Here is a 25,033-nt window from a genome sequence, read left to right as displayed (position 1 = left end):
TGATATTAGATATTAGATAATTTAATATATAGAAATGGCTCGGTAGTGCTTATCAGTGTCCTTTTGGGGGTATACGTCTATATTTGCATCATTCCTGGTTTTTTTGCTAGAAGCATGAATCTGTTGTGCTAGTTTCTGTTTTCCTCAAAATCACGGATGCAATTAAAATGTTGCAAATAAAATCCCATTCTACACTCTAGTGTGATGCAATATTTTGCCCTTTCACTGATGGGGCTGTTATTCCACCTTCCTCTACAAATCTGCACTGCCAACAAAAACAGCACACCCCATCTAATAAAAATCCAGAATGATGGGGAAAATCTTCAGAATGGAATGTAGCCATTTAATATGCATTAGTTTTATTGACATTAACAGGAGAAAAGTAGCTAAATTTACCTCTTAGGGTCCAATTAAATAACCAGTTACATCCCTGGTGGGTAAGTCAAAAAGCCTGAGCTGCACAGGTCTGGATCCAAATTCTAGTATCTTAGGGAAAATTTGAAAAGATTCCTCTTTTCATTAGCCACAAAATGTCACCTTGAGCATTTTGCACCACCCCCACACCCAGTTCCCACTTTGTGATTCATCTGAATCTGATTGTTAGGTATGGATGCTGGCAGCCTGTCAGGATTTATTTTAACACCACCCTATTGGGTTGTTTTTTAAAGGAGATTTAATTCTCATGGAGCTCCAACCATGTGTGTTCAGTTAGGCAAAATAACCCATCACAGATCAATCTGCCCTTTTGGAAGCCAGACCCTCAGCAGGTACAAATCAGCATATGCTCATTGAAGTCAATGGAGCTATATTCATTTGCACCAGCTGAGGATCTGAACCAGGATGTTTACCTCTAACACATGCTTCTCAAGTTTTCTGCCATCCATGTGTCCACTTCTTGGTTCTTTTCTTACAGCTTGTTTAACTTTTAAGTTCAACCGAATTAAGGCCACATTAATTCTGACTGAGAAGACAGTTGGCTATAGAAGGGCTGTAATGGGTCACAGAATCACAGTTTTGTATTTTGAAAGACGATAACTGAGTAAGCACACTGGCAGAGAAGCTCTCGCTCCCTTATTTTATTTCTTTATTTTAACAAACGTTATGTTCTAATAAGGTGCTGACTTGATAGCTCAGGAAACTGAAGTCCTCCATGTATCTAAAGAGAGTTGGCTAGGGTGATCCATGCATTTGTGACCTCTGGGCTTTATTATCCCAACTCATTGTATCTAGGAGAAAAGCCACACTCCTGGGAAAAGATCCCAATGGTGCCAAATGCAGCAGCTTATCTGCTTAGCATTTCTGTGAACAGGTCGCTGCTCTCTGTACTGTCTCCCCAGCAGCACAGAAGTAAGGGTGGCATGGTATAGTATTCCCACTCTTGCTTCTGTGCTGCTGCCGGCGGGGTGCTGCCTTCAAAGCTGGGTGCCCAGCAAGCAGCCACTGCTCTCCAGCCTCCCAACTCTGAAAGCAGTGTAGAAGTAATAGTGGCAGTACTGTGAACCCCCCTAAAATAAACTTGTGACCTCCCTGGCAACTCCCTTTTGGGTCAGGACCCCCAATTTGAGAAACACTGATCTCCCCCATGAAATCTGTATATTATGTGGTAAGAGCACACAAAAGACCAGATATCACGGGAGAAGACCAGATTTCACGGTCCATGATGTGTTTTTCATGGCCATGAATTTGATAGGGCCCTATTGATAGTCAAAGCCCTCTATGCGATTGGCCCTAGCTGTTAAGGAGGTTGGCCCTTTTTTATGATCATGACCTCTCAGCACCGCTACATTCCACTGACCCAGTAAAATTGTCATTCGCTAGGGAGAGGCTCTTGAGTGCAAGCAACAGAACTGCCACAGGTGCTGGAACTAGACAACGAAGTTCATAATCACAGGAGTAGAGAGCCCATGCACACTCAGAACTAAATGTGCAAGTCCTATTTTGACTCAACTTTATCTCAGTAATTTCATCACTTCTCCTGCCCTCTCCCAGCACATGTGTGCGCGCACACTCACCCCCCCCCCCAGGAACTGTCTATGCTATTTCTTCTGGAGGCTGGGAAGGAAGGAGGAAAGAGATTGTTCGTGGTGCTTCAGTTTTTAAATACATGGGAAGTGGTCAGATTCTACAAAAATGGGAGGAGGGAGTCCTATAAATCCCTACATCAAATTAAAAAAAAAAAAGGTGTGAACTCCTAACGCAACACTGCCAACATTCCCAACTGTGCCCTGGAGGAAATACTTCTGGAGCTCAGAAGATAATTCATTATCTACGGGGCCTTTCAGGGCCTGATCCAAATCCCATTGACTTCAGTGGAAGGACTCCTATTGACTTTAATGAGCCTTGGATCAGCTACCCAAAAAGTTGCCAGTTAATGAGTGGCAGATATGTAGGTGATCAAGTGCTGTGAAAATCCTGTCTTCTGGGTCAGCAACTTATTTTACATAGGCTACAACAACAGCCATCAGTCAGGCGTGGACTGGGTTGGGAGTGGTAAACTAGAGGAAAAATCTTTGGTATCTCATTACCATATTGCCTTGAGCCATGCAGTGCAATTTTAATTAAACCAAGCAAACCCTCAAACACCAAGAATGATTATAATAGTTCTAATTGTGTAAGCGTGGCTAGAACACCAAGAGGATAAAATATCTTTTCCTGTGTTTAATCGAAGTATCATTTTTTTTTAATGTTTCAATATTACTTTGAAAAGGGTGATCCTCTACTGTAATTTTGGAGAGGGGTGGGGAAGTGCACAGTTTATAAAGAAATGTTGTTATGACTTTGGCTTAAAACATGGCATGAGAAGTTCAAGATTTCCAATCAATATTATTTCTAAGCCTCAGCATGACAGCGTTTTCTTTACTTTTCTTTGGAGTTTTATTCATAACAGAAACCGCTCTTTGTTGAAAATTATTAATTGAATGTTTTCATCTCTTTTAAGGAGTAGTATCTATTGTTCTGACTTTCCAAGTATTCCTCCAAAGTCGGAGGCAAAAGAATGCCATTTACAGAGGAATCATTATTACGAGTGTACATTTCAGCCTATTTTTCTTTTATCTGGATATACCATGTGGATAGAGATAAAGCACCAACTAGGAACACTTGAATCCCCACCAACCTGTGTCATTCCAGCAGAAGTGGGTATGTCAAAAGATTTTGTTAATACCTTTTTTTTCCAGTAGTAGTCTTGGACAGCAATGTCTCTATGCTGTAGGTGGAGCAGCATAGCTCAGATTCTGGAAGGAGCTACAAGGTCCTGACTGTAAGACCACTGAAGTCAATGAGACCCTTTTCATTGACTTCAGTGGGCTTTGGATTAGGCCTTATCTTCGCACAATACGTTTTCAGCTGAAAGAATCAGTTTTTACGTATCAGAGGGGTAGCCTTGTTAGTCTGGATCTGTAAAAAGCGACAAAGAGTTACAGACTAACAGAAGTATTGGAGCATAAGCTTTCGTGGGTGGGTGACATGTGTCTGACGAAGTGGGTATTCGTCCACGAAAGCTTATGCTCCAATATGTCTGTTAGTCTATAAGGTGCCACAGGACTCTTTCGCTTTTTACAGTTTCACTTGTTTATCAATTTGTGGCTATTGCAGAGACATTTACAAGAAAGGTTGTATTTAAAAAAAGGTTGTTAGTTTTTGTTTTTGTGGGGTTCTTTTTAATTCATGGCATACAAAAATGTGCATTTTCAATTATTAGTGGTATGGAAAGGAAGGACTCATCTCTGACCTTACCTTGAAGTCCCTCCATAGCTCTGCCTCTCCCTGTGTGCTTGCTTTTATCTGATTGTGTTGTCATCTTGTTTGTCTGTTACCTTCTACCACAAATGTCTCTGCACTTTCTTCCATGCTGCCTTTAAGCATGGAACTGCCTGCCTAAATTGGTCCATAAAGGTTACTGACTACTACTTCAACCCCTCCTCCAGACACACCTCTGCTGTGATGTTTACAAAATGTCTGTGTTTTGTGGCTGCCGAGGGGAGCTGATGTCCTTTAAATAAATAAAAGGATAAAAATAAAAAAATACAAAGAAAATGAGATTTAGCTGGAGCCACTAAGAATCACTGAGTAGTTGGCTATTTCTTCTGTAACCGCAATTCTTATTTCTCCTTCCCTCCTTTTGTTTGTCAGACTCACTTGTCGCACCTTGTCTCAAATTACATTGAAAGCTTTTGGGGCCAGGGATTGTTTCTTATTGTGCTTGTAGAAGGACGAGCACAGTGGGACTAAAATCCTGAGTGGGGCCTGTAGGCGCAGTACAAACGAAAACTAATAATGCTAACTTGAAAGAGAATTGATCACCTAGTTTCACTCACAGGCTGACGATGTTCATTGCACAGTGTTTCTTCTGATGTATATTTCTAAACAGACCCCAACTAATATTTCAGGATTAGTACTAAGAAGAGGGAATAATTACAAATCCACTTAGAAGTGGTGTGGCAAACTCATGTTGGAGTGACTTCAGGGACCATGGGTGAGATGGGGCCCACAAATTTGAAAGTTTGACTTTCACTCAAATGTTACAGGGTTCATGTTTGCTTAGAAGAGGCTTTAAAAAAGGAGCAGAAATAGAAAAGAGGAGAGAGACTACTGAAAAAATAAACTATAAATACTATACACAGAGGCACTCATTCACTTCAGTATAGCTTTTGGGGAAGAGTACAAATGTATCTCTGCATAGCACAGAGTTCCATTCACTAGAATAACTTGTTTTAATTGTGAATTTCCCTTACAGAAACTTGGGTTTAAATTTAAGGATAAAAGTTTCACACACAAGAACTAGTTTTGCTAAGCCAGGGCCTGATCCAGATCCCTCTGAAGTCACTGGGAGTAATGACTCAAGAGGCTTCTAAAACCTCAAACCTTTTCCCCATCCCTACTCCTTTAACAACTGATCTATCCCTAAATACCTGTTGAAACTAACCTGTTGATTAAAGTTTTATTCCTGTTTTAATATCTATGCTGTGCATCTGTATGTTTTCAGATCTTCTCTTAATTCTTTGCTATTAAGGTTAATAATACGGATGCTCCCAAAAAAGTTTGCACTCAGAAGTGATACTGGGGAACTGAGCTTTTTGACAGTTCTGCTTTGGGGACTCCAGTTTTGGCATGTGAGAAGAAACTGGTAGTGAAGACCTATGTTTTGTGATTGACTTCTTTCTGATTGCCCGACTGGACTGACATAAGGACCATAAAGAGTCTGTGCCTTAAATTTCTCCTAGCCTTGAATTAAAAAAACCACCAAAACAGCGAATTTAAACCCCCCCCCCAATGAATAAATGTTTTTGTGAAAGCCTTGTGGCCCATATTATTACCTTGAACGTTTCATTGTACAGTATAGGTCCTAGACTCCCTGGTAGATTAGATTGTTGATCCAGCAAAACATTTAAACACATATAACTTTAAGCATGTGTGTGTTCCCATTAAAACCAATGGGATTCTTCATGTACTAAAGTGCTTTTGCTATTTCAGGGCCTTTCTAAGTTTTCCCCATAACGGCTTTGCAGCAAGCAGTATCTCTTAAGTGGATTTTTTTGATACAAGTGTAGACTGCATATTTAATTAGGGTGACCAGATGTCCCAATTTTATAGGGACAGTCCCAATTTTTGGGTCTTTTTCTTATATAGGCTCCTATTGCCCCCCTCCCCCATCCCAATTTTTCACATTTGGTATCTGGTCACCCTAGATTCAACAAACTTTCTTCTGTAACACTAACAGAATACTTTGCTTAAACTTGTCTTGAGGCTACAGGCCAAACCAATGTCTGCTAGGAGTTTTCAGGAATGGTGCCTTGCAAAGTCTACAGAGAAGGTTTACAGTTTGGACTCATCTAAGTCTTAAGCCCCTTGTACATTTTCCAAAGGACAAAAGAAAAAGAGCTTTGCAGTGGCAAATTTGTGTTTCGCAAAACTTCTGCCCAAATGTTTTTCACACAGTATATGAAAGCAGAATTAGCATTTTCCCACCCATCTCTAGTCAATATTTGGAACAAGCACTTCTCTCTTTTTTCCAACTAGACTGCTAAAGCACAGCAAGAATAGAACAGAGTAAAATATTACGTTATGGGAGCAGAAGACCAAATCCACACTGATAGTAAGACTTCAGCATAAATTAAGCCAAATCTTCCATTGCGAGCTAAAATTTAAATGGAGAGAACAATGACCAAAGGAATTGCCAAAGGAAAAACCCTAATGCATTATGGCCATAACACTTCCCTAAGCAGTTTTGGGATGTGGAAATGTGTTTTACATTTTGCTTTTTGTACTTGGTTTTCCCAAGCACTGCAGAGAGCAACGAGTTAACGAATGAAAGTACATTGACAGTGTGGGCTAACAATGTGACCATTTTTGGAGTTCACAAACATATTTAAATGAGTGCAGTTCAAGGAGGTGGTCCTTTCTGGTTCAAAAACATGATTCACTCTTTTCATCCTGTTTTGACAAATGTATTTGCAGATTCTGTTGAAGTTGACGTTAGCAACACTGACATATGGTATTCCTGGCCTTCGGTGCTCTTTTTCAGATACATGTGCACCGTTGCACATAGTGGAGTATGCGGGGCTGTGTTGGTCCTGTACTTGTATTGCCTATACAACATGCCAAAAGAATCTTGCACTTGCCAACACAGTAGCTGCAAGTTACTAAAGTAATTTAAGTTCTTAGTGGGATCTAACAGATCAAATATCCATTAGTTTTCAGGCAGAGGAGAGTAGGGTGACCAGATAGCAAGTGTGAAAAATCAGGATAAGGGGTAGGGGGTAATAGGAGCCCATATTAAAAAAAGCCTCAAATATAGGGACTGTCCCTATAAAATCGGAACATCTGGTCACCCTAGAGGAGAGTACTCCTAGGATACACATTGAACAAACGAAGGCTTTCAGTTATACTTGGCCTGAGGAGTTTTTAGAAGTCTGAGTTACACATTCATCTCTAAACACAGTGGAGATAAGATAAAGCTGTTGAGCTACAGTGAGTGAAGCACGCTCTGCACCGTGCTACTAACAAAGTGGTCGTTCTAGTTCTCCTTACCCTGGTGTTTTCTTCAGCTTTTTTTCTTGTTTTTTAGTAGGGTTGCTCAAAGAACTTTGAATAAAACTTTCTCCTGTTGCAAAATGGGGCTTTATTGAAATGGAAATTTTCCATAGGAAAAGAGCAATTTTGGCAGAGGTTTCCATTTGGAAAATCAAAACATGGAATTTCAGGTTGACTTCATATTAGTTTCTGCTTCTGCCTGAGCTACTGCGGTGCATCATGGGAGTTGTAATTCTGGGTTACTCATGCCCCCATTTTCCCCTTTGGCCCCCCGGTCCCTAGCCCTACTTCATCTTCCATGATGTCCCATTGCAAGCTTCATAGAATCATAGAATATCAGGGTTGGAAGGGACCTCAGGAGGTCATCTAGTCCAACCCCCTGCTCAAAGCAGGACCAAATTCCCACCTAAATCATCCCAGCCAGGGCTTTGTCAAGTCTGACCTTAAAAACCTCTAAGGAAGGAGATTCCACCACCTCCCTGTAGTAGAGTCTCCAGGAGGTAGCATGGCACCTGAAATGGATGCAGATGCCAATGCTGACTTGTCCCCACATGAAGTAACGATAAACCAAAATGAAATGTTTTGACATTTCTGAATTGAAATTTTTCTGAATTTTTCATTCTGTGAAAAGTTTTGATATTTCAACTTTTTGTCCTGTTTTGGAGCAATATCGCAGGAACAGAAATTCAATTTGTCAATTACAATTTAGTTACATCCATAGTGAATGAGTAAGCAAACGTGTATGGTCTACTAGACGTTGAACTGAGAAGATTTTGATTTGATAAGCCAGAGAAAATCTGGAATAACCTCTGATATTAGAGAATTTGCAGTGCTGTAGCTAAGATCACAATGCGGTCCAATGTAGAGGGGAAAAATAGAATAAGTAGTACCATTAGCTTCAATTAAAAATTTCAGAGTCTACATTTCAGTGGCTTTTTCTCTTCAATTTTCTAGTGAAGCCGTTTCCTCCCTCTAACGTTAAGGCAGAAATCACCAAGAATATTGGGCTGCTGAATGTGAGCTGGACAAACCCAGCATTTCCGAACAGCGATCTTAAGTTTCAGATTCGGTACTCTGTGAACAGGGAAGAAATATTATGGGAGGTACTATTATACTTAATACAGCATAATGTTTTCATCCCTGCAGTGTTTGTGCATGCAAAGTCCATATCAATCAACCAGTGTATGTTTAATTCATTCTATATGATAAAGTATTTTAGTTTGCATTAGAATTTATTTTCTGTGGCAAAATTATGTTAGTGAGCTATCTCTCATTGGACTCAGTGGCAGGAGGTCTGAATTTGCCAGTTTGAGAAGTTAAGATCTCAGTCAGATACCGAGAAAACTGTGTGGTGTTCCGATTCTAAGTATTTTTAATTCTTTTGCAGATATTTGAGGTTTCAAATGCACCAACAAGATCAGTCATGATAAAGGTACTGGACCTTTGTGTTGTATATATAGTTCAGGTGCGCTGCAGTGGACTAGATGGATTAGGTTACTGGAGTGATTGGAGTAAACCAGCATATACCATTGTACAGGATATCCAAGGTGCGTGTAGTTTATAAATACACTCTGAAGATTATAGTTTTATGCATGTGTGACATTGTTTTTCTTAAAATGGATGTAATTTTGCAGCTCCCCTGAGAGGTCCTGAATTTTGGAGAGTTATTAATGAAGATCCCATAAGGAAGCAGAAAAATGTTACTTTAGTTTGGAAGGTATGAAGAATTGTATTTCAGCTTCTGTCTCTGTTTTTCACTCATGATACGGATGACATCACAATTTGATAGCTTTGTGGGATGCATGATTCAAAAGTGTTGGTGAAATTACTGGAGCTGGGCATCGAGCAAGCACGTGTGGTCCTGAATGACAGACTGAAAGATTCATTATTCATGGTCCTTTTTTAGGCAGAATAGTTAGGACACGGCTTCATTCATGTTACCACCTCTCACTCAGCATTGCTGTCAGGTAATAGAGGTTCCTAAAAAAGATTGGTGGCCGTACTGCAATATAATCAGAATACAGTTCTTATCTCTTTTCCTCCCATATCTTCTCTCTTCGCCTTACTTCTCTCTGAATTTCTCTCTCCCTTTTTCCTTCTACACTGAAATCTTTTCTACTACAAGCTGGCAGAGCTGTTTTTCTTCCCTACTCACCAACAAGACATAGTATTCTATTAACAGGACAGAATCCTTCCCTCTGCTGTGTGGTTGCTCTGGATGGTTATGAGGTCACAGTGACTCTCCATTCATTCAGTCAATCAGCAGCCGTTTTCATTCAGCAGCAGGGCAGGATCCCAGATTTACAGTTCAACAGAACACTTGCCCGTGTCCCAGCTAACTGCCCTTGTTGTCACACCAGAAGCCCATCTTGGGTGAATAGGATCTGACCCTACCCTAAGCGCAGTTACATGGGGCAATCAGTAGCACAGGCTAGATGCGGTGTATGCTACTCATATTTGTTCATCACCCAAACAGCACATATGCACATAATCCCCACCTCTCAAAGCAAACAAGTCCTTTTGCTCTGCTAAAGAATCACTGCATGGCCAGCTCCTCTTCCCAGCCTCTCAGCATCCAGGATAGGAAGGACAGTATTTTATCCAGAGTGTAAAGCACTCACCCTCCTTCCTGTTGGGACAAATCTTGCCACCTGGGCTGCACTGATTTGCAGCAGTTTGGAGGAATAGAAGCTCCAATATCATATGTATAAATCAAATCATGATGGCTTAAGACTTGACCAGGCAATACACTATAAAATATAATTGCAAAGATGTACTGTTCATTTATTTTAAAAAGTTGTGGGTTTTTTTGTAAATATTTGCACTTGAGTCTGATGCTTGGCTACATGTGCCAAAAAAACAAAGGCTGCAGGGTTCAGGAAAGAATCTCCCAAATCCCTTCACCCCCACCCCACCCCACCCCACCCCACATGTATTCTGGTGTGATGTTTTTTGTCTCCTTCCTCTGAAGCATCTAGATGGCCACAGTTGGAGATGGAACCGTGGAAAGGGTAGGCCAGCGCTCTGAGGTGACACTGAGAATTCTCTCTTTCAAAAGCTTGGTTGGCTAGTTCTTGGTCATATGCTCAGAGTCTAACTGATCACCATGTGTGGCATCAGGAAGGAATTTCCCCCAGGTCAGACTGGCAGTGACTGTGGGGATTTTCATCTTCCTCTGCAGCATGTGGTTCGCTTTCCAGGATTATCTGAGTATACCTCACTTACTCATTTCCCTGCCATTGCAGGACACTTGGGCATTGTTGCACCTCAGTCCCTCTTATTCTCTGCCTGTGGCACAGAATCTAGTCTCCTTTGGGCTTATTTTGGTTGTGAGGCCCTTCTGGCCTTAAACTCTGACTCGGAGTCTTTAAAAACAATGAATGAAAGTTACATTGAAAGGTGTTAGTCTCCATTTGCCAGATTCTCAGAAAAGGAGGCCCAAGGTTTATGTGTAGAATTATTCTAACACCTGTAAACCATCCCCCGTACAATTGCTATGACTCTACATGCAAACTGTGTAATTGCACGTGCAAATGATCAGTTAGGTGATTGACTGACTACCCTTATTTGCACATGTAGTCATGGTAACTGTGCCTGCAGCCTCACATGCATTATTGCATCTGGTCCTGAGCCTCCTTTACAGAAAATACGTCCCCAATTTAGGATCATGGCAATTCCTTCTGGCTCTGCATCCTTTAAAAATAATAAGATAAAACAATGAGTTACCAGAGCAAATTAAAGGTTTGCATTTCCTCGATCACACTTGTCTTAGGAGCTGTGGTAAGTAGAGATGTCAGGCGTTAGTGATTATGGAAAAAATATAGCCTGTTTAAATGGACGGCAATATTGTAGGTATAAGGAAAGTAGTCTCACTGATAGGTATCATTTAGGGTCCTGCTCTCTCAGAACTAGAAGGCTGTTCTCTACTGCCCAGTGAAAATCAAACCCCAGCCAGCTAAAATATACTGACGTTTTCTGCAGCCACTGATGAAGAATTACTCATTATGCAGCGTGTGCGGATATATTGTAAAACAGCACACTTCAGAAAACATCACTTGGACTGAATACGTCACCAGTGGCACTACCTATACATATCCATGGATGGAGGATGCACACACCATTACAATTCTAGCTGTTAACTCAGTTGGAGCTTCCTCAATGAATTTTAATTTAACTCTGTCACAGCAAATGAGCACAGGTAAGAATAACAGGTTAGTAATAACACTGATGCATTCAGAAGATGTTTAACATTCAGAATGCCTACTGTGCCTTTTGGCAGTTTTCTTTTAACAAATAAATCGTTATTAACAAGGAAAAAGTACATCTTATGATGACTTTCTCTGCTATTACAGGAATGAAAAGCCTGAAACTCCACATTTTTAACAGAACTGAAATTCCCCAATATTTTGTTTCGGCAACACCAAAACGTTCCCACTGCGGGAACTTTTTGGTGGTTCTGAAATGAAATATGCACCCCAGGACCCCTGGCTGCTCACCTGGGGGACTGCTTGGCTCCCTTGGCTGCCAACTGCCTAGCCAGCTGGGGATCTGGGCAGCCCTGGCAGCCTGCTGTGTGAGCGTGGGGGATCCAGAGAATTGAATAGCCTGGCAGCCTACCCTGGAGATCCCAGGAAATTGAGCAGCTTGACGTGCCCCAGCTTTCCGAGACCCCACTGCAGATGAACAGTGGGAGAACTTGGGAGCTAGCTGGGCGGGCAGAAAACCAGGCAGGCAGGCTCGCTGGCCGGCCTGCTGCTTCTTTCAAGACTTTTGATGAAATCAACGCATTCCTGTGGAACATTTTGATTTCCATTAACTCAGCATTTTTTGACAGCTCACTTACTCATTAATGACTTTACACTTCATAGGACCCCCCTCTTTGTTGATTCACCCAGACTCTGCCTTGTTAGGCGAAAGTCTGTATTTTAAATGTTGAGGGAAGCATTACTGCAACCTATAGGCAGCGCTGAAATGTTGTAAAATAGTAATTAAAAGCATGTGCTTTTTATGGGTCAAAGTCTGGTTGGTGGTGTGCATGAACATACCCCAGAAAGGCTGCAGCTAGCAGCAGGAGTGCAAGATGGAAATTGGCCACCTAGGTTCTTATTCCTGTTCCATAGAAGAGTGTACCAGTGCTTGAGTTATAGATTTGTGCTCTGTTTTGCTAGCTACATTTTGATGGTTTTTAGCTATTACAATATGTCTCAACTAAGGGGTGAAGGTTTGAAAGATCAAGGTAAAAACCAGGAATATTGCTCAAAACAGGAATATTGCTTAGGAGAGAACTCTATGCGAAATGTGGGGGGAACACAGCCCACAAATTTGATCCATTTAACCCCTGGAGCCAGATACTTGGGGCTTGTCTACATGGTGGGCTAATGTGCTCTGCAGGGGTGTGATCTCTCAAGTGCTAATGATTTTCACATTAATCAGTCCATGTAGATGCTGCTGGTGTGCTTTAATCTAGTGCTGTTTCAAACAGAACTACGTTAAAACACACTGGGGTACCTTCAGTGTGCACTAGCAGAATCTGAATGGACCAATTAATGTGCAACATGTTGGTGTGCTTAAGAAATCACACCTCTGTAGAGTGCATTACTCCACCATGAAGACAAGTCCTGTGCTTGTGTAAAACAGTGTCACTTCATAAACAATAAAGAACCTAAACCATTATAGTCTTTTTCATGGGATCTGAGATGCAGCATGTGTAACCCAACTCTGATTTGGTATAGCTGATCTCATTTTAATCATGCTTTTTTCTGTTTTATCAGTGAATATCGTGCAGTCACTCAGTGCTTATCCAGTAAACAGCAGTTGTGTAATTCTGACCTGGACACTTTCACCTCAAATGTATGTGATAACATCTTTTGTTATTGAATGGAAAAACCTTAATGAGGAAGAACAAATGAAATGGATACGAGTTGCTCCAAATATTAGCAAATACTATATTTATGGTGAGTTTGTACCTGAAAATAAGCACACATGGTATTTTTTACCTGTGTTACAGTGTGGTGAAAGGTTGCACTTTCTGGGTACATGAATCCTGCCTCTTTGCTGTATCCTTCTCTTTTTTTAATGAAAGAATAGTTTGAGTGTTAAAAATTGCTCTTGGCTGTACTGGATCCTACTTGTCAGTCGAGGGTCAACTATAGAGCTAATGAGCAGGGCTGATACAGAATTTCTGACTGGTCCTTATTGCTGTTAAAAACCCAGGCCCTGGTCCTGCATCACTTTGTGTCACATGGGCATTGGTCTGCAAGGCCATGCGCACCTTAGTCGCTGCACACAAAGGCACTACAGACTAGTCGGTTCAGATCTGCGCAAATCTCCATATAGTATACTCACTCTGGGCCTGACCCTCCTTTCATTTGCACCAGCTTTATGCTGATATAACTGCCTTGATTTGAATGGAGTTGCTCCTGATTTACATCCATTTAAGGAGCATCATTACCATATTGAACTTGGGAAAAAGTATGCTTCATGTTTGTTACGTCCTGTGCATGCGTGGGTTTGTATTTGGTTAGTGAGGAAGTGATAAAGAGGAAAGCTCAGTTATATAAGTTATCCTAACACCAATATATGCTGAGTGTATGTTAAATATAAATATTACATATATCTACTATTTATCCAGATTTTACCATATGTGCTTTTTGGCTTTAATATTTATAATCTTTTCATCAAAAGCTAATAATTCCATAAGAAGAAATTGCTAATAAATCCAAAATAGATTGCTGGGTCTACATTTGAATCCAAAATTAAAAGGTTTAAACTAGAGAAAATAATTATTTTTTCCTGTGGGCTTGCCTTGAGCCTCTGTTGCATGAGATCAAAGCCTCTCTAGAGGCTAGTATTTTATAGTCTTACTAAACTGGAATTTAAATCAAAAGCCTGATTTCTTCCTTCCAGATCATTTTATTCTTATTGAGAAGTACCAGTTTAGCCTGTACCCAATATTCCCTGAAGGAGTAGGCAACCCCAAAACGACTGATGAATTCATCAAAGGTGACCAGTATGATCTTAATGATTTTGTATTAAGCAGCAGCTGGTTAGTAAAAGTTCCATTTGGATATGATATGGACTCTTGCTCATGTTTTTATGAGAAACATCAAGAAAACAGTGGTGAAAACACAGTGCTTGAAGTATAACTGACCCTAGTCAAGTTGGTATAAATTTGCATAGAATCACTTAGTTGAAGTCAGTGGAGTATCTCCACAGACTTCTCCTGGCACTGTCTTTACATTTAATTTAATAATGTAATGCATTTCAAGATTTGACCCACGATTTCAAAAGGGCCAGTGTTCTGCAGGGAAAGGGCATATGTTGGGACAGTCCCAAGGGGTTTCTGATGTCCTGTATTCCCATGGTTCTTCTGTGTATGGGCTACTCCCTTTGCTTTGTTTGCCTTGGTGGTGATTCTGAGTAACGGGAATAATGGACAATCCCACAGAGACGTGGGGGCCTCTGAGTTTTTAGAGTAATTTCACCGCCTGTGTATTTGTCCACACGTCAGGAGTCCTTGGTGTGACACAGTACAATTTACTTAAGGGTGATACAATAGGCATGTATAACCTACTAATGTGAAGTTGAGTAATTTGTTTCCGATTTGTATGCATACTGATCATTATCTAAAAGGTTCTGTTTAGCTATTTTTAATTGCAATAAAATTAGGACTGATGACTGGAAAAATATTGCCAATAATTTGAAACAGATTTCTTTTGTTTTCAGATAGGAGTGAAAAACAGAACGATGCAGGCCTCTATGTGATTCTTCCAATAGTTATTTCATCCTTTGTTTTGTTGCTTGGAACTTTGCTGATCTCGCAACAAAGGCATGTTGTTTATTTTCACATATGATTCTCTAAATGTGCTTATAAGAAGATACTGCAGCTTAAAAAGTGTGCGCCTATAGAAACATTCATACCTAGTTAGCTTTTGGCACCATTTGTTTATTTGAGATGTACATTATCTGAATGGCAGCTGTGACAAAGTTCCTCCTCTACCTTGGTGGGTCCTGCGCTTACTGGCGGATTTGCTCACCTCAGTGATCTTCCCCTCTTGTGGAACCCATAGTCTGCATCAGCTCCTCCTGTGTCTGATCAGGAGTTGGGAGGTTTTGGGGGGAACCCCGGGCCCGCCCTCTACTCCGGGTTCCAGCCCAGGGCCCTGTGGATCGCAGCTGTCTATAGTGCCTCCTCTAACAGCTGCATGACAGCTACAACTACCTGGGCTACTTCCCCATGGCCTCCTCCAAACACCTTCTTTATCCTCACCACAGGACCTTCCTCCTAGTGTCTGATAATGCTTGTCCTCCTCAGTCCTCCAGCAGTACACTCTCTCACTCTCAGCTCCTTGCCCTCTTGCTCCCAGCTCCTCACACATGCTCCTTCTCCTCTGGCTCCTCCCTGCCTGACTGGAGTGAGCTCCTTTTTAAACCCAGGTGCCCTGATTAGCCTGCCTTGATTGGCTGCAGGTGTTATAATTAAAGAAGCTAGCTCCACTGCCTTCTAGAAAGATCTTAATTGGCCCCAGGTACCTTGCTTAACCTGGAGCAACTGCCATTTGGTTACCAGGGTCCTAGGGATTTGTTTAGCCTGGGGCTAACATACCTGTTTCTCACTACTTTACTGTAGCCATCTGGCCTTGCCCCATCACACAGCATAGTCTAGTGCGATGGTTCTCAAACATATTTGATTGCGCCCCCTTTCTTTGTTTCTGCAGTAGTTTATCCGCCCCCGCACTAGACAAGTAGATATACCGGTTTAAAAATAATCAACATGCAACTCTCACTACATATTAAAAAGTGTAAGGCACTGATTCAAACAGAGCCATTTAAGTATAGAGTAATGTCAACTTTAAGTGAGATCCTGCTTACTGGCATCACACCATTGTTACTAGTGTGATGGGGGTGCCTGTTTTTTGAAGCAGAGCAGAGTTAATGCAAACTGATTAACGTACAGATGGCAGCAACTTTGTATACATTTGGTAGGCAAGCGAAATAGAAATCCGTCACAATGCACAGCGCCATCAAGAGTCAAATGCACAGCACCATCTGCGGACTGATATGTCTGGAGGAATCAGCTTTGTTAGTTATTCATTGTTGTGGGTAAAATGAGCACAGCAAGCCCCTCTCCAAGCTTCTCATGCCTCCCTTCCCCCGAATAGAACCCCCAATTTGAGAACCTCTGGTTTAGTGGATTGAACACAGCACTGGGAACTAGAAATTTCTGAGTGCCCATGTTCAGTACCTTTGAAAATCAGGCCATTATCCTGTCTCTGCTTATGTCCTCGTGCTACTATGCCAGTAAGCAGTTTTATATTTCTGTCTTGAGCACTGCCATATACAATGTGTATATTCAGTACTTTGTCTAAACATTTCAGAATGAAGAAACTCTTCTGGGAGGATGTTCCAAACCCCAAGAACTGCTCCTGGGCACAAGGAGTTAATTTTCAAAAGGTATGGGTTTCCATAATGATACATTTTTTAGTATGGGTTTACGTGTTTCACACTCTTACATTCAGTTTAAAATGTTAAACTGTTAAGAATTATCCAAATAATCAAACACAAGATCTTGAAGCCACTGAGAGTGGCAAAATGCAGGAGCTTTCTTCAGCTGTAGAAAGCTGACAGTTGGATGTGGGCCAGAACCTCAGATCAAGACGAGTTCTGAAATTCATGGGCCACCTTAGGGTTTGTTTACACTGCATTGTAAACCTGGGTCTGTGGACCGAGTGTTTCCAAGCCTGCACTTGAGCATCCACACTGCATTGTAAACTTGGGCTTACAGTTGTTGGACCCAGGTCTCTCAGCCATGTTAATGCATTCACATTGCTTTATGCAGACCTTCTGACTCTGGTCTGCGGCATGAGCTGCATCCACACTGCAAAAAGATAGAGCTTGGACTCGAGTCAGAGAAGGACTTGGACTCTGACCAACTCCTCCAGCAGCGTGCCAGGACACAGGTCCTCTATGTTTGCTGACCTGAGTCACACTGATTTTTGTGTGGATGGAAGTGCGGGCTAGGACTCAAAGTTGAGTCAAAGTCGAGGCTTAGCGTGAAGTAGAGCTAAATCCTGCCACCAGATGATTCTTAGCTGTATGACACCCTTTGAAGTTGGGGGGCGGGGAGGGCACATGTGCATACCCAGGGCCAAATTCTTTGCTGGTCAAACTGGCTCAGCTACACTTGTGCTGTGCCAACTTACAGACTTAAATGGACGTGCACCAGTTCAAGCTAGCTGAGAATTTGTCCCTTAGTTCCAGAATTGGACACTTATTGTGTAATCATTGAGACAGTAACAGTAAAAATTCAGGAAATTTCAAAAGAAAATGCATCTAATGGACCCACGACTGTTTAGATTTTTTTTCAGATATTGAATTTTCATTCCCAGTGAAGTTTTCTTTTCTCATCTTTTATTTTATTTCATTTCATTTAAACAGAGAATGGACATTCTTTGAAGTCTAATCATGATCACTTCCTGCTGAACCATTGTGCCAGCTCCCAGACTTCATATACAGAATTGTTAGAAGATTTTTCTGTTTACATTCAGAAGACAGGAAACACAGATACAATACATGATGATTGATTTAAAGATAGTCCTGGAAATAGTTTTGTTCAAAACTTAAGATTCCCATGCAAAATCTGGGACAATTGCCATATTGCAGCCTAGAGCAGGGTTTGCTACACATGTAGGCAAAAATCTTGCTTTAAATCACATTTTTATCCTTTGTTTAGTAACCTGTTTATTAAGGCTCTGACTTGCAAAGAGCTGAACACTCCTAGTTTCAATAAGAGTTGAGAATGCCCAGCACCTTTGAGGATGGAGCCATAAAAGCAGAATTATCAGAATGGTCTGAGATTCAGCTAGTTAAGTGCAAGACTTGCCCAGTTATCAACTTAAAATCATTTTTTACCAGAGTTATTGGTTGTTTACCCAAGAACTAGTCTGATTCTGATGCTGAACAGCTTTGGGAATTTCTGCTGACTTCAGGCATGTTGAGGCGGCCAAACCCAGCCACTGGATGTGCACAGCACTTCCATTAAGGTCAATGGGAGCTGATCACATGCATCTGAGTGCAGAATTTAGTCCAAAGAATTTGCAGAAATAATTTAGAGTGTTGTTCATTGTGCCTTAGTCTTCTCTGACAAGGTCCATTGTCCATGTTATGTTGTGTAGACAGGTACGTCACTCACTGTCATTTAAACACATAGCTATTCCCACAGCCACTTTAATAATAGTGTCTGACTGGGTGTGTGTGTGTGTGTGTGTGTGTGTGTGTGTGTGTGTGTGTGTGTGTGTGTGTGTGTGTGTGTGCCTGCGTGTGTGTGTGTACAAATCTGTTGTTACCCTTAGTATGGCAACTTCTGCTTCGTGTAATCTCCATTTAGTATCATTTCATGTTTGTAGCTAACCTATTACTTATTATATTAAAGTCTTTTTTCTTTTTTGTTTAAAGTGTTGCTGTATTGTTAGAATGCAAAGAATATAATTTAATATTAAACAAAGTTCATTAACATATATAATGTAGGGCCTGGTCCAAAGCTCCCTGAAGTCAGTAATACTCTTTCCATTCGATCCATGGAGCGGTGGACCAGGACCACAATGCTGCTATACTGACAGCAATGGAGAAAATGCTTTACAATTTTGTAAAATATCAAATATGGCTGTGGGGCTTTGAACAAAGATTTGTGTATTGCTGGAGGAAGTGTGTGAGTTGCACAGAGACCTTTTTATTTACTTAATTAACTTAGCTATATATAGAAAGGGAAACTTGTCACCGCCAGTCCAGTAACTCACATGTTGGATCTGGGACTGTGGGCCTGATTCTCCTCTCACTTTGGTGTAAATCAGGAGTAAGTCCATTAAAATCAGTGAAGTTAGACTAATTTACGAACAGCCAAAGGAGGGTAAAGGATTTATATTCCCATGATGTTATTCCATGTTCTTATGTCCTGTTGGGTTCCTAGCTAAGGAGAAAGAAGTTATGCATGTGAATATAAAGTGTACTGTGCTGAATGGGAATTGAAGGGTCATGTGACCTTTGACAGCTAGTACTGCAATACAGTCTCCGTATTTAATGCATGCTTCTTTTGTACACTTTATTAATCTTAGTGAAAAATGGGCCACTTGGGTATGTCTATAATGCAATAAAAGACTCATGGCATGACTGCAGCTAGCCCGGGTCAGCTCACTTGGGCTTGCAGGACTGGGGCTGTGGGGCTAAAAATTGCAGTTTAGGCATTTGGGCAAAGGCTGGGGCCCAGGCTTTGAAATCTTGCAATGCAGGGGCATTTCAGAGCCCAGGATCCAGCCTCAGCCTGACTGTCTACACTGCAATTTTTAGCCCTGCAGACCACGCCCTGTGAACCAGTCAATTCATCAGACCCTGAGACTCATTATTTTTATTGCAGTGTAGATGTATCCGTACGGTCCTCAGATGAGCACCGTTGTGCGTCTCTGATTCCATGTGCATCCAAGGCCAGGGTCTATACTCCTTTGAAAATAGAAAGAATTTATGCAGCTGGGGCTAGATTCTTCCCTCATTTATGTGAATGCAATTTTCAGTGGGAAAAACGAAGTGCAGGACTTTTACTGTAACTCTCATTAGCTTTGATACCCATTGCCTGGATAAAACTTCTGCATATCAGTACTAGAAACTTCTAACATCCTTATGTCTGAAGCCATATGTAACTCCTTATTTTCTTTTGGTACGTCTGTCAGAATACAAGATTAACTGGATTCAGTAATTGGTTACTAATGTGTGTATTTAATATAGTCTGTTCTGTGATTGATACTGCAAGGCTGTATTTATGGAGTATTAGTTTAACGAAATATTATCATTTTTAACCATTAATGCAGTACGGCATAGGATGGGTAAATCCTGCATCTGTACTGCAATCTTGCAAAAATGTACACGTGCTTAATGTTAAGATCCTGGGTGATCCCACTGATTTTCCAGTGAAATGACTCTTGTACTTAAGGATAAGGATGTGAATAAGTGTTTGCAGGATTAGGTCATAGTCTAATCCTGCAGACCTTACTTATCTAAAGCTCCAAATGATTTCCAAGGGAGATATGGCTGAGTAATGACTATGGCACTATCCCTGAAAAGGTTTATGCACATGTTCAACTTTACATAGTGTGAGTAGTCCCATTGACCTCAGTGGGATTATTCCCAGTGAGTAAAGTTAAGCAGGACCTAAGGACTGCAGGATTGTGAGGGGAGCATATTTTGTAGTCTCCTTGTGTCTGGCAAATGAGTGTAAATTAAATTTTACTCTGTGCCACTTAAGATCATGAGTATTCCCTTTTGGTTTCGTAGAATTATGTTAACTGCTAGAAGATATTTTTGCACAAATCATATGACACACATGTTGAGAACATATTTTACAGCGATATATACACATATTACTCTGTCATTATTTACATTACATTATGGTATTACGTCTTTCTCAGGAGATTGTATATTCATTGCATTTGTATATTCATCTAATATATTTTACTTAGTGATGTGTTTGATTCAGCAGAAAGTGACATTTTCTAATTGAAATATCTATTTTAAAAAGTGGTATTTGATCATTTAATTTTTGATATTTGATTGATAAAAAGTGATAGGCAGTATTCTTAATGTGATCCTGTAGAACTCATATCCAGAGTTATGCTCATGCTTCAGGGCCTAAGTCAAACTCTAGTTATTGGCGGTCAGTAAGAAACGTGTTTGCCGAGACGTCCATAGCTGCCTACTGTGGGGTTTCTGCTCTGAAGTATCTTATACTGGCCACTGTTGATGAGCAAATACTGGACTAGATGGACCACTGGTCTGATTCATTACAACAGTTCCTACATTCCTACTTGGATTCATAGTTGATCTGCCTTAGGGAAAGATAAATTTCAGCAAGGGACATTCAATATGAATTAAAGACATTTCTTGGTATATGCATTGTAGCAACTGTCTGCAGCTCATTTCAGTAATCAGTTTGCTAATTTTAAATGTCATATTCACAGTACTTTTGATGTCCATGGGAGTTCTGAGCATGCAAGCAATGCAGAAGCTATCCCGAATCAGCATTTAGGCTATAATTTAGCAAGGTACCAAAGCAAGTGTTGACATTTAAATATGGGAGTAGTTTAAAAACATGCTTGAATACCTTGCTAAATCAGGGCCTTAAATGCTATGGTGATGGCTATTCTAGGTTAAACAAACACCCGCTAGCCTAAGATAGATAAAATTTTACCATATCTTCTTATAATGTACACCAGTCTAAGCATTATGAAATATTCCTTGTTACTTTGGAAGGTTGCCTGCTGTGATATAATATCTGTATGATTTATTAACATAAATACAATCTGTTGTTTTTAACTAATTGTTTTTTATTTGTCTTAATTAAACTCATCAGTGGATATACGCTTTAAAGTGAACTTTTCTTAGTAGTAAATAGGAAAGCCAGTTTCCTGTTATCAATTTATACTGCGGTATATTTGAAATGTTTATATATATTTAACATCCTTTATAATGTAGGATAGGATGCATCCCTAAAATTATATATGTGTGTGCGTGTGTGTGTGTGTGTAACTTTCAAACATGCAGTCCTTACTTACAGGTGAAGTTCCTAAAAAAAATATTGGATGGTAGAATATGACTCTAGATAGAATAATTGTAACAGGCAGAGTCATTTCAATTGTTTGTAAATGATTTTGATTAATTTCTAATATGCCAAATTGTTCATGCAATTGAAATAAAATGCCAAAAAATCCTGTAGCATATAAGGCTTTATCCTGCAAAGCACTAAAGTACTAGCTTAATTTTAAGGACATGAATAGTATCATTGAAATTAATGGGCTTTGCTGAATTAAGCCAGAATGCTCAGCACCTTCCAGGATCAACCCTTCGCTGCATGCACAAGACACAGGCATGTGCTTGTTTTCTTTATCCCCAATTCCCCGCTTTGATACCCTGCCACATAGCAGACTTAGGTTTTGTTTGTTTTTCATCAATGTACTTTTTATGTTAAAATATGCCATACTAGTTTTCATCTGTTGCTCTTCAGTACAGTAACTTCATATTGAAATAAAGCTATTAAACGATAGATGAGCATTAAAATATGTCTTTTCTTCTAGCCTGAAACTTTTGAGCATCTTTTTATCAAGCATCCTGAAGCAATATCATTTGGGCCTCTTCTTCTGGAGCCAGAAATAGTTTTGGAAGACATCAGTGTTGCTAAAGCATTGAAAAGTGAAGACAAGCAAGATTTATTAGCAGTTGATTCAATGTTCACAATGATTCAAAACTCTGAGCATGACTCAGCTTGTTCTAGTAGCCATTTCAGTAACAGCCTTTCTGAGAGTTCCCATGATGACAAAGTCAGTGAAAGAACTATGAGACAGTCCAATATTAAGTACGCTACAATTATCAGTAACTGCAAATTAAGTGGGCTTTATGAAGAGCAAAAGAATCTAAGTGGTTCATTTAGTGGATGCTTCCTAGGTGAAGATTCCTTAGTTATAGATCCTTTCTCTAGATCATGGGAGGTGGGAAATCAGGCTTTTCTAATATTACCTGATCAACATCCGAGCCAAGCTAGCAAAACTATATCCCTTTCTGTTGTTTCTTCTGAGGGCTTTTCAGAACCTTCCGACCATGATGACACTTTCAGTGATGGAGACAGTCCTGAGAGAAGTCTTTATTACTTAGGGCTAACATCAGTTAAAAAAAATGAAAATGATATTTTTTTAACAGAAAATTCTAGAGTGATGTGTCATCTTCACACAAATGGTTTATTCAAAGACATGGGGTTTCTTCAGGATACTTCTTCCGATTTAAATCCCTTTATCAAAAATAGCCTTAAATATGAAAACTCTGTTAAAACCTTTGTACCGTACATGCCACAATTTCAGGCAACCACCATTAAACTACAAGAGACAACAGAGACCAAAACTTAAGTCATCACAGCATAGTCCCATATTTCTACCTGATTGCTACTGTTAGTGTTTTTTTTAGAAGGGTCAATATCTTCGCCACCCACCCCACAGGAAACTCTCAAGAATAGTGACCATGTAATGCCCACATTTTGAAGTTGGATGCCTGCTCTTACATTTGACTGACATAAATCAGCACTTTGGACCCACAGAATTCCACGTATCGGCCTAATTTCAAAACCTCAGATTAGGGCTTTCAGTTCCTCATTTTGTTGTTTCAAGTATTTGGTACTTAATTAGCTATTTGTGGTGCCTACTCTGCATGTTTCTCTGACGATGTCCTGTTGCAGATACTCAAATGAGAAAATTGGTCTTGAAAGGTCTTATGACAAGGATTCCAAAAGTGGCATTTTATTTAAACTTACCTTTGTTAGGCCAGATCCTAGTCTAAGGCCTGTCTTGGGACAGGCCCTTGGCAATTTTATAGCAGTTCTGGACCACTGGTGATTGCATCAAATATGCATGGCTGCCAAGCCCCTCCCCTTCTGGGAGAGGGGAGCCCATTGCAACTGAGGAACTGGGTGATGGCACTGAAGAGGAAGTGCCTGCCCAACACCACACACTAGCAGACAGCAACCCAAGCACACAGTGCCAAAGGACCCATTTCGCAATGGAACCACAACTCTCAGTAGAGGTAAGGATGCAGGCAGAGGCCAAACACCTCTAAAAAAGCTCTTTGTTTTCTCTTCCCCAACTTCCACCTGCTGCAGCAGCGAAGGGTTCAGGGTTATTGCAGGCCTAGGGCTGGAGTAGCCCATGCTTCCCCAGCTGGAGGGGGAAGATGAAAGCAGGCTGCACATGGGGAGCATGGCCTGCCTGATCTCTCCCCCTTGCACGAGCAGCTCTATAGTGCCTTAATGCAAAAATGGAAAAAGCCCCCTTGTGGACAGTTCTGCACAGCAATGGTCTGTCTAAAGTAGAAGCCACTTGTTCAGCTGACTGATGTGGCCAGGCTTTCATAGTGGGGAGGAGCGCACATGTGTGCACTGTAATGGCCTGGGGAGAGGGATAGCTCAGTGGTTTGAGCATTGGCCTACTAAACCCAGGGTTGTGAGCTCAGTCCTTGAGGGGACCATTTAGGGAACTGGGATAAAAATCTGTCTGGGGATTGGTCCTGCTTTGAGCAGGGGATTGGACTAGGTGACCTCCTGAGGTCCCTTCCAATCCTGATATTCTATGATTGTAAGGCGTCTTGCTGGAAAATGTTTTCAGCACATACACAGACCCCCCAGAGCAGCCAAGCAAAAAAAAAGAGGTGAGGGAGTGGAGAATCAGTCACCTAACACAAACAAAAGGTGGAGCAGCAGCTGTACAATGCCCCTAGTCAGTTAGCAGCTTGTGCAACTGCCCTGTTTGCTCACCTCTAGAACCGGCCCTGTGTTACACGCACCTGTATGTACAATGTTCACCACTTAGGAGTGCAGCACCCATCCCATTTCCATACGTGCATATAGTACGGAGAGCTCATCTTCATCTCAGGCTGATATGATGAGAGCTCCCCCCTCCAGTTTAAATACCTCCTATAGAAACCAATGCATCCATTAGCTAAACTCATTTGAGCTGGGTAGTGTCATACACAAAGGGCTGGTCTACACTAGAGGATGGGTCTACACTAGGGGATGGGATCGATCTAAGATACGCAACTTCAGCTATGTGAATAGTAGCTGAAGTCGAAGTATCTTATATCGATTTACCTCTCGTCCTCACAGCGCAGGATCGACGTCCACGGCTCCCCCTGTCGACTCTGTTACCGCTGTTCGCGGTGCTGGAGTTCTGGTGTCAACGGGAGCACATCCAGTGATCGATATATCACGTCTAGATGAGACGCGATATATCGATCCCTGAGAAATCGATCACTACCCGCCGATACGGTGGGTAGTCTAGATGTACCCAAAGCCCCAACATATTTATGGTGAGTATACACTCTTCGTTCAGGTGGGATCTACATTAAATTAAATATGTAAAAAAGAAGACAGAGCTTGTAGCAATGATTACTTTAAAATAAAATACTTGGCATCCTTCAAGTA

At 41.0% G+C, this 25,033-nt stretch overlaps 1 protein-coding gene across 4 annotated transcripts in view; it reads left to right on the top strand.

Moving 5' to 3' along the window:
• Positions 1-23,953, top strand: part of LEPR (leptin receptor) — a 60,823-nt gene extending 36,870 nt beyond the window's left edge. For 3 of the 4 annotated variants that reach the window (XM_030573533.1, XM_030573531.1, XM_030573532.1), the window contains exons 10-19: positions 2,939-3,138; positions 7,987-8,135; positions 8,420-8,579; positions 8,667-8,749; positions 11,014-11,230; positions 12,804-12,986; positions 13,939-14,034; positions 14,758-14,860; positions 16,410-16,485; positions 22,149-23,953. In XM_030573533.1, coding sequence (XP_030429393.1) covers positions 2,939-3,138; positions 7,987-8,135; positions 8,420-8,579; positions 8,667-8,749; positions 11,014-11,230; positions 12,804-12,986; positions 13,939-14,034; positions 14,758-14,860; positions 16,410-16,485; positions 22,149-22,970 — 2,089 coding nt within the window. In that variant the 3' untranslated portion in view covers positions 22,971-23,953. Of the gene's footprint in view, positions 1-2,938; positions 3,139-7,986; positions 8,136-8,419; positions 8,580-8,666; positions 8,750-11,013; positions 11,231-12,803; positions 12,987-13,938; positions 14,035-14,757; positions 14,861-16,409; positions 16,486-17,469; positions 21,432-22,148 lie in introns of those variants that run through there. The other variant, XM_030573535.1, reaches the window with a different exon arrangement.
• Positions 23,954-25,033: the final 1,080 nt, after the last annotated feature.

Source organism: Gopherus evgoodei, chromosome 8 (assembly GCF_007399415.2).
Source record: "Gopherus evgoodei ecotype Sinaloan lineage chromosome 8, rGopEvg1_v1.p, whole genome shotgun sequence".
In the NCBI taxonomy this organism is placed as follows: domain Eukaryota; kingdom Metazoa; phylum Chordata; order Testudines; family Testudinidae; genus Gopherus; species Gopherus evgoodei.
Note: the sequence above shows the minus strand (reverse complement) of the source record. Positions and strands in the feature narration are given on the sequence as shown.